At 50.0% G+C, this 10,250-nt stretch overlaps 1 protein-coding gene across 3 annotated transcripts in view; it reads right to left on the bottom strand.

The window, feature by feature from the left end:
- Positions 1 to 1,310: 1,310 nt before the first annotated feature.
- Positions 1,311 to 10,250, bottom strand: part of NDST1 (N-deacetylase and N-sulfotransferase 1) — a 29,410-nt gene continuing 20,470 nt past the window's right edge. For all 3 annotated transcript variants that reach the window (XM_032772006.2, XM_032772022.2, XM_075068185.1), the window contains 3 exons: positions 8,700 to 8,809; positions 6,396 to 6,498; positions 1,311 to 6,082 (listed from right to left, as the gene is read on the bottom strand). In XM_032772006.2, coding sequence (XP_032627897.1) covers positions 5,963 to 6,082; positions 6,396 to 6,498; positions 8,700 to 8,809 — 333 coding nt within the window. In that variant the 3' untranslated portion in view covers positions 1,311 to 5,962. The remainder of the gene's footprint in view (positions 6,083 to 6,395; positions 6,499 to 8,699; positions 8,810 to 10,250) is intronic.

Here is a 10,250-nt window from a genome sequence, read left to right as displayed (position 1 = left end):
TCACGTTCGCATGCAGAAACCAGGGGCATCAGCAATTCACAGACAGGGAAACACTAAATGCAGCCTCGGAAACACTGAAACCTTGTGATTTAAAACTTATTCAATTAGGCCCTTACCAGTAGGATGCTAAATGACTATAATCAGGCATTGGGGCCTGTACTTAGACCAGAGCTGGGATCCAGGAGTCTGACTACTTGGAACCAGGGCTTGTGATAGGAACACTGCACCAAGAATCCAAACTGAGTGCTTCAAATTAGGGCTTGCAAAATACAGGCCCTGAGCTTCATTAGCCTTCAGTTTTGTGTAACAGAACAGGTTATTTCAAGGGGGGGGAGAGAGAGAAAATATCTGAAAACCAAGAGTAAACTGCATGCATATCTAACCTCTTTTCTTCTCAGCTGTGACCATTTGCCTGCAAATGGGGCTTTAACCACAAGGACTCAATCTAGCGCTGAATCTCCTCAGTGAGTTTCAGTGTTAGGTACTTCCCTGTCATTGACTCTGGGAATTGAAAATCATTAACCAAAGCACCCAAAAGCTAATGTGCTGGTCTTTTTCGCTTACCCTGCTGGTACTGCAGCAGCATGGAACGAACAGGGACGTTCCCAAGCTGAGTGCGCGTGGAGGGCACTGACACACCAACAGGAGCGTGAACGTGTGTGTGTAGGGTACAATGTGTGTGCATGGAGAAGCCCAGCGTGCCAGGCAGCACAAGTCTCACTGAAAGGAAGTCCAAGAACAAGTCTCATTAAAAGCCAATGGCACCTGTACTCCCAGAAGGGAATGTCTGCATTCGAAGGGGGAAGCGTGATTCCCAGCTCTCCTCAGGCGAACACACTACTAAGAACAGCAGAGCAGGGGCAGCTCGATCAGGTAGGTACCTGCTTGGACCCCTTAGGTACGTACTGGGGTAGCTTGCTGAGCCGCTGCCCTTGCTACACCGTCTCAAGCTAGCGCAGGTGTGTCTATGTGAGCTGAGAATGGCTGTACTTTAGGCCTGGTCTGCACAGTTTAGGTAGCAGTGTAAGTATGTGAGTTAGGGGGTGATTTTTACCCATAGTTATACTTGGCCCGTCCATCACGTGGACACAGTTATACCACTGTACAGATACCTGAGCCCGGGATAGCTGACTTTCCTTCCCGTACCGTTATACCACATAGCTGTGGCCAGGCTGAACTATCCCAGTGACGTGCGTTGACAAGGCCGTTGGGGTGTGTGTGTAAACCCCCTTAGGGAGCAAGCCGATCTCTTTAACCCTGACATTCTGTTTTCTTGTCGAGATATTGTTCAAAGGGGGAGGCAAGGCAAGTGACTACGAACAGAGCGCCCCAGTTTATTAGCAGTTAGTTCAACAGGACCGTACATTATTAGTGATAATGAATCTCTGAATACCACCCAAAATGGCTGGTTTCAACAAGATTGAAAGGAGGGGCAAAGACAACTCTGAAATATCCCCTCCTCCAACTCCCCCTCCCCCAGGAAATACCCACTTCTCCCACCCCGCACCCCCGGGGAAATTATACAGAATTTCATGCAAAAATAAAAAACGAGAACCCACAGGGGGCTTCCTCTTTTGTAAATAACCAAAGGTAACAGAAGAATTTAAAAAAGCCCAGCTATTGGGAATCTCTCTCCCCACTCGCTCTCCAGTGCCGCCCAGTGACTGTGCTAGTGACAGACAGGGCAGGCATGGCAGGTACCATTCTCCTCTCGTAAAGTGCAGGCAAAGCCGCAGCAGCACTGTGGGACCATTCCCATGGCTGCTTTTGTCAATACACACAAGGCTAGGTGGTTCGCTCCTACGGTACCCGTCTCTGCCCCGGTGGCCACGTGAGGGCTGGTGGACAGGAGCGCTCAGACACACTTCCTCGTGAGCTAAGCTGAGCCTAAGACACCCAGACGCAATCGGGACAGACTTGCATCAGTGGCTGGAGAAAGCACTTTACGTTAATTCATTCTAGTCTCACAACATCCCTCTAGGGACCATGGTCCTGGGCATGCAGGTGGGGAACCGAGGCCCTATTGTGGGATCCTGGCTTTACAGACACCATAGGAGTGAGCCTCCCCCCTCTTGAAAGGCCGAGAGATTGTGCACTAAGTGCTTTTTTGCTGTCTTTTCCTTCCTGCTGCTGCCAATCATCAAGGGGTCAGGGAGTCCAGTTCTCCCCTGGCTCCTGTAGAGTCGACAACAGCAGCGATAGGAGCTGCCTAGGTGCCAAGAGGAGCATGGGCTCATCGGGCTGTCACTGCTGTTTCCCCTCTTCCAGCCGGCCCACTCCTACCCCACTCCGTTCCGCTCGGGAAGGTCACAGTTTGCTGCTGTGGTTGCTCCCAGCCCGAGACTGCAGCGTTGCGGAATGAATCAAAGAGGGGGCAGAAGCTGCAGGCTGCCCTTTATATAAGCCTGTGTTGGAGGCTAGCAGAACAGTGACTAACGGAGAGAGAGTAGGTAGGAAAGGGTCTCGTTTGTTAAACCCCACGGCCCAAAGGGGCTATACTATGCATTGGTGGGCAATGCACATGCACATCGAGGAGGAGAGACCCTTAGAGCAGGGAGTTCTGACATGGCTGAGATGTGCAACCGTCCGAGTCCAGCACTCACAACTGAAAGAGATTAGCATGTGTGTATATGTGAGCACACACAGGGGCTTAGACCGACCCATGGCACTAGTGATTTCAAATACGCTACCCGGTGGGGCCCACAAAGCCCCCCAAGCACCAACTCCATCTGCCTTTTCGGACTTATGCCCCCAAGCAGCGAGTCCCCATCTCACCTCATGACCACCGTGGAAGCTTTGCTTTAACCTTAAAAAGCCTGTTTGAGCAGAGAAGGCGAAAATCCAAGATGGCACTGACACTGTCGGTGTCGTCGTGGTATACTGAAACCTCCTGCAAACTGTTCTTTGGGATCAATGCTCCCCAAGCCGCAGCATGGTACGCACCTAATCCACACACACACCGGCCAGGGCGATAAACCGGCCTCACTGGCTGCTGGCATACGGGCCTGGTTTCACTCCCTCCTTCTTACCGCGCTCAATGAGAGAGAGCAGCCTGCTAGCCTCAACTCAACGCCCACCACTGCAGCAAGAAGAAGGCAGAAGAGAAGACACATGCGGGAAGGGGAAGATCTCCTCGGCTCTTCTGCCGTAACTACATCAAGCAATGGAGCAGGAGAACATGCTGCTTCTCTGCAGCACAGCTCCAGCGGGTGGAAACTACAACAGGCTGCATAAGAATCACACTGCATTTCACTGACACCTTCCCCCACAAAACTAGAGGGGAACGGCCGGTCCTGGACTGGCCACAGCTCCTACTCTGGTTGTTCAAAGGGTACGTCTGCACTGGAGCTGAAGGAGTCGTTTTCAGCCCAAGCAGACATAGCTGCGTGAGCACTCCTAGCACGCTAAAAAGAGACGCGGCGGGAGAAGCTCGCCAGCTTAAGGCCTGGGTGGGATTGGACTCAGTCCACCCTGTCACTTGGGGGTCTAGCTCGATGTCTGCCTGAGCCAGAAACGACACCTTCTGCTCCAGTGCGGACGTACCTAACGCTGCTTAACAGTGGTGGGAAGGCGGCTCGGTGCAAAGGAAAAGGCCATGTATAATACCAAGACAAGGGCGGTGTGTGTAGTTGGTCTCTCTCATCAGCAGAAGCTGGTCCAAGAAAAGATATCGCCTCTCCCACCTTGTCTCTCTAATATCCTGGGACTGACATGGCTGCAACAACACTGCATATGTATAATACCGTCACTGAACAGGGGCTGCAAAGAGAGGCCCCTGACTTCTCTCGGGGGAGGTTAGTGTCTGAGGAGAAGAGGAAGCTTTTGCGTTACTGCAAGTGCCAGAGGGGACGCGTGGCACTGAGGTTTTAAAACAGCATTAGGAATGCACTCTCGGAGAAGGGGGCTGTCCCAGGACAGGGCAGACTCTCAGAATCAGAGCCTAGCTGGTGGCAGAGGACAACGCAAGACCACTAGCACGGCCCAGGGACTAGGTCTGTGTGGATCTCTCATCCCTCACCGTTCCAGCATGGCACCATGAGAGGAAGACAACATGGAACTCAGGGACTGGCATGGGGGAAGCCTGAGGGCCTATAGGGGAACCCTCCCACCCAATCTCCTCTTCAGTGCAAATAGACTCAGCTGCTAACGCAATGACGTCCAGTTGGGGAGATACCCGATGAATTAATTTTAGGCTATTCTTAGCTCCCAAGAGTACTGGGTCCAAGAACCCTGCATAAGCCCTTGGTACCTGCTCCATGAGACACTGGCATTCACATCATCTTCTACTGTCTCCTCTCTTCATTCCTTGTTGGATGCACCTTCCCCAGCCTAGGCTTCTCAGTCCTCTTTTCTCAATCTCTCTGGAGCAGCGAGATAAAAGAACTCACCCCATCCCACTCCTTCTCCCCAAAACTACTACACCCAGAGTCTCCTGGCCCACCATGCAAGCGGCTCATTCAGCCAACAGCACTGTCAGATCAACTCTTTGGGGGTTCTCAGCCTTTCAGCTAGGTCTTCCCTGACCCTGGACCACGTCTGCTCCTAAGTGAGCGATACACCATCAGCCTGCTTAGGGATCCAGGACCTTCACCCAGGAACCAATGACAACAGTTCTTGGTTTAGCATTGCTACCGGCCCCACCCACGCCAGGACAGTTGGGGCAGAAACTTGCAGGAAACCTCAATACTGAAACATTGGCAGTGAATAGAACTGAGAGAGAGACAGAGATGGAGCAGCAAGGTACTTATCCTGTCATTAGAAAAAGAATTGTTCATCATTGATCAGTGGATAGACCAGTCAGTCAACCGCACCGGCTGCCCACCTTCACATGTAACAGTGAACGAGACAAAATAAAACCCTGGTATCTCAGGTACAAACTTGTGGCACCAGAAAAACAGAACAAATTATTAAAATACTTTAGCTTTTAGTATCCAAGGAGGTCCAATGTGCTCGGAATCCTTTCGGTCTCTGTTAGTCCAACATCTGCCCTGCTCGACGTCTGCCCCCTTCTGAGCCGGTGGTTCAAATATCGAAGCACGTTCCAGTGAGCAGGCTACTGGACAACCTCAGTCTTTTACCACAGAAAACACCACGTATATAAAACATTGCCACGCGGGAAGGGGGGCAGGGTGCATATTTTTCCTTTGTAACCACTCTGGAACCAGTTCTCAGTTCAGTTCTCTTACCAAATGAGACAGTCACCAGTCAAGCTCTCACTCATCAATAAAATAAAATACAATAAAATAAAAGGCTGGGGGAGAGGGAGAATTCACTGGTGACAAACTAATATTGCCACGTCTTAAAGTCTTCTTTAAAAAAAATCCAGAGACCTCTTCCAGCACTTAGCGCTAGGTCTTGCGAGAACCCAGGACACTCCATTCTTTTATGTTGTCTCACTTCACTTTGTTTGAAATGTGACTGCAGACTTGGGTCGGTTAGGTCGGCCCCTTTGTGACTCTGACCTCAAACAGCACGTCGTGCTCCTGTTCTCCAAGCCAGCTTTGCAAAGAGTTGTCCACATCTTGGAAGGGTCCTCAGCTCCATTATCTGACGAGAAGAGTCTCAGAGTTGCTGTAATACTGTCTTAGATATGGAGAAGTTAACCCCATCCAGGTATGGAGAAGCAGGGAATCCCCCCTCATAGGAAATGACATCACAACCCAGGAAGTGACCTCGTTGACAGGGACCTCAGAAGACAACAGCTCTTGGAGAATTTGCACTGGGTTTGCAGAGTCAGGCAGTCGCACAACTTTAAGGGCCCTCAGAAGAGACAGTTCGCTCCCGTATGCCATACTGATGACCACATGGGTTCTCGCTCAAAGACCTTGGCTGAATATTGCTCAGAAATGCTTTTCCCGGCAGCCTTTCCCTCCCGCTCCTGTCTGCTTGGCTCGGTGTTCGATTTGGGATCTTCTTCGTGGGCTCGCGTCACTATTGCTCAGTAAGGCGATAATAGCAGCAGCTACCTAGCGTTCTGGAGTTCCTCCCGCAGCCAGGTTGGCAGCGTCTGACCCATTTTGTATAGCAGCTTGGACAGCTCTACATTGTGGTCCCGGTAATAATCCCTCAGGAAGGCTCGTGACTGCAACAGTAAGACAGGACAGAGATCATCACGAACGGTAACCGTTAGCGTGTGCCAGGAATGTGCTGCAGTCAATGCATTAGTGTGCTCCAGTGACCTGCACCAACCCTACACTATCCACCCACCAACCCCTCCCTTGCGTGCTCAGCACCAAACCAGACTCACGCACGTAAATGTGGTTTTCTAGTGCACTCGGACTGCTGAGACACACAGATGTTCTACTGTTGCTGGGAAACTGTGGTCCTCATTAGCAGCAAAAATAGCAAAAGCAAAGCTCATTTAGTGGCAATCATGTAAGGTTTCCAATACTTACATCTGAATCCATCTCTGGGTATTTCCTCCCTTTGCTTTTCCCCAAGCATTTGGTCTTCCCTCCCTCCAGCAGTTGGCACCAGAATCCTTTCTTTGGATCAAACCTACAACAAGAGGGGAGAAGTCAGCAACATTTATCAGAACATGCCCACGAAACAGCTTTGTTCCAAGATCCTCAGGAACGGACGGCTCTCCAGGACATGGGTCTGGTACTATCAATGTATCCATTGATGACTTGGATAATGGAGTGCAGAGCATGCTTACAGAATATGCAGATGACATCAAGCTGGGAGGGGTTGCAAGCACTTTGGAGCCCAGGATCAGAATTCAAAATTACCTTGACAAATTGGAGAATTGGTCTCAAATCAACAAGATGAAATTCAATAAAGACAAGCGTAAAGTACAACAGTTAGGAAGAGGAAAAAAATAAAATGCACAGCTACAAAATGAGGAATAACCAGCGAGGCAGCAGTGCTGCTGAAAAGGATCTGGGGGCTACAGTGGGTCACAAACTGAATACGAGTCAACTGTGTGATACAGCAGCAAAAAAAGGAGATGCTGCTCAGGGCTGTATTAATAGGAGTTTCATATGTAAGACATGGACAGTAATTGCCTGGCTCTATTCAGCCCAGATGAGGCTTCCGCTGGAATATAGTGTCCCATTCTGGCCACCACACTTAGATATGGACAAACTGGAGAGCATCCAAAGGAGCGCAACAAAAATGGTAAGAGGTTTAGAAAACCTGACCTATTAGGAAAGGTTGACAGAATTAGGCATGTTCAGCCTTTAGAAGGAAAGGCTGTGGGGGTACATGAATATGTCTCCAAATATGTAAGAGGTAGTTTATACAGAGGACGTTGAATGATTGTTCTTGTCCTATCTTCAGTGGACACGGAGAAGTAATCAGCTTAGTTTGCAGCAAGGGAGATTTGGGTTAGATATTTTTAAAAACCTTTCTAACTATAAGGCTAGTTAAGTACTAGACTAGGTTACCACGGGAGGGTATGGAATGTCCATCACTGGAGATTTCTAAGAACAAGTTGAACAAACACCTGTCAGAGATGCTCTAGGTACGTTGGTTCAGTGTGTGGAGTTGGCCTAAATGACCTCTCGAGACCCCTTCCAACCCTACATTTCTAGGATTCTGTGAAATGCTGGCATAAGAACGGCCATACTGGGTCAGACCAAAGGTCCATCTAGCCCAATATCCTGTCTTCCAACAGTAGCCAGTGCCAGGTGCCCCAGAGGGAATGAACAGAACAGATAATCATCAAGTGATCCACCACCATCGCCCATTTGCAGCTTCTGGCAATCAAGGGAAGGCTCATCCTTCTTGCAGACTGCCACTGCACTTTGTTTTGTAATGTTTTGCCGCGCTTTACAGGACACAGCAGTTTGTGTGGACAGCAAGCCAGGCCTGGGGTTAAGTACACATTTTTACAGGAGCATTGCCCATGGTAACTTATGTTTGTAATGGCACGTTTTAATTTCTTAAACTCTTAATGAAGGGCTCTCCTAAGAAAAATATATTTTTAAAAAGCTGTCATAAGCTGGGGAAGAATATTCTGTGGATTCTAAGCAGAAGTGGAGGGAAAAGACAACAACCACCCAACCGTACCAAGCATTTCTTTTGGTACAAGGAAAGCTGCCAGATGCAACTTCAGTGTGATCCACAAAACCGCCTCCCTACCCCATTTCTGGCCCTGATGCAGGCAATGAACTGCTCAGTTTCTGTGTCCAGAACTTGTGCATGCGTCTGGATGGTCACAGATGGTTCTTCTGCCAACAGTGGTTTCTACAGCACTGCAAAATACTGCACTGGCCAAATGGAGAATGACAGACCCTCTGTTGAGGTCACAAACAAGAAGCACAAATGGACATCCAGCATCTTGGCAAGGAAGGAGCCGACTTCCCTTCCTCTGCTGCAAGCTTCTGGCCTGCAGGGAGGGAGCTCACAAAGCTGCAGTACTAGTGTCTCAGGAACTGTGTTCAGAAAAGTCATCCAAGCCTCCATGGAAGGAGACTCAGGTGCTGGTTCTGGTCCCAAGCAAATATGGCTTTGAGTCCTGGGGCAAAATCTTGCCCCACTGAAATCAGTGAAAGCTTTACTGTTGATGCCAATGGGGCCAGGATTTCCTCTCTATCGCGGCGCTTATCCGGCTCCACTTGATTACCAAAACATCCCCCTGGTGGGAAACCTGCCATGGGGAAAGAGAGAGAAAGCCCAATGCTTGGAATGACGGGCAGCAGCCTTGAGGGCCACACTAGCTGAAAGAGGAAGAGGAGGGTACAAGGAGAACTCACGCCAGGGTTTTATGGTAGTCTATGAAGTTCGTCACGCCAAGGAACTTCTGGACTGTTTCCATCACTTTGGCTGGTTCCGTTCGGAGCAGCTTGCCATCCAGAACAAGGATCTGGAAGAATAAAGAGAGAGCTCGGGGAGGGCAGGTCTAGTCTGGTACCAGCTCCATGCTGGCTTCAAATTGGATCCGTCCCCACCCCTAAGAACAGACAGATGCATTGGGCTGCTACAATCTGCCTTAGGTACTTCTATAGCCCCCCAATGTCCGAGCACCCCACCATCTTTACCCTCAACACCCCTGACAGGTGGGACAGGGCTATTTCTGCCCCCTCCCCCCCCCACACGTTACAGATGAGGAGCTGAAGCACAGAGGAGCAAAGTGATTTGCTCAAGGTCACAGGGGGCGTCTGTCGCAGAGCAGAGAATTCAACCCAGGCTTCTCCAGCCCCCAACTACCACCCTAACCACTAGACAATCCTTCCTCACTTCCCTGCAACTGGCTCCACTTTCCTCAGTACTGGCCTGGCCATGGAAGCCATTCGGAAGTTGCCAGCGGCTGAATATGGGACAGGTGAAACACGTCACACCAGATCACCAAGCACGATGCTGATTCTCCATTCAGAGCTCGTCCTCTATTTCAGAGCCCTCAGTGAGCTAGGCGCGAACTACCTCTCAGATGGCCCCTCTCTGTCTCGCTCCCAGAATACCCCCGTCAGGAGCACTGCTGCAGCTGAGGACAAGGCACAGCCAATGAAGAGTGCCCATGTGCTGTAACTACATCGAGAGCTGCCCGATCACAAGGTATAAATCCGCTGCAGAGAGTGCTATGAAGTACAGAGCTTGTGTTATTTTTGTCATGCACTTTGATTCTGCAGTCACAGCCAGAAGGTGTATGAAAGGCATTCAAGGACATGAAACAGCCCCATAAAACTATCAACACCATACACTCTGCTGTGCATTTTTTCTGTATTGTGGTGTAGCCTCTATTCCCTTTGGTTAGAAGCTCTTTAAAAGGGACCCCTGCAGTTTGTTTGGCATAGCATACAGTACACACTCGGCAACCTGGCATAATATCCCACCAGTGGTATGTAATCATCCCCTCCCATGACCACACTGACTCTGGTTCCTTCCTGCTCTGGACAAGTTTCAGAAATCCCTTTTCTGTGACATAAATTCCAGTCTTTGACTCCCTTTCCGAGTGTCTGAGAGCTCAAAAGTGAGACTGAAGGCCGAGCTCCTGGAGCCAGATGTATCTCTGATGGGTTGACACCTCTCTGCACACTCATGCGCTCCCCCACATTGCACAAACACACACCCTTTCTCCAACGCAACGGATATGAGAGGAGGAGAGACTAATAAATTCCCTGCCAACTCCACCCCCATGATGTGAGAAACAACCACGGAAACTGGGAGTTGGGCAAAGAGGATGGTTTTATGCTCTGGGCCATAAACAGTCACAGGTCCCAAAGACATCCTGTTATGCTGAGTTCTGGATCACGGCTTCCCCTAACCAGGGCTGGGTGGAGAGAGGATGCTATTCGTGGTCCACGAAT

The sequence above is a fragment of the Chelonoidis abingdonii genome, chromosome 7 (assembly GCF_003597395.2).
Source record: "Chelonoidis abingdonii isolate Lonesome George chromosome 7, CheloAbing_2.0, whole genome shotgun sequence".
Taxonomy (NCBI): Eukaryota; Metazoa; Chordata; order Testudines; family Testudinidae; genus Chelonoidis; species Chelonoidis abingdonii.
This window is presented reverse-complemented; position numbering and strand designations above follow the sequence as displayed.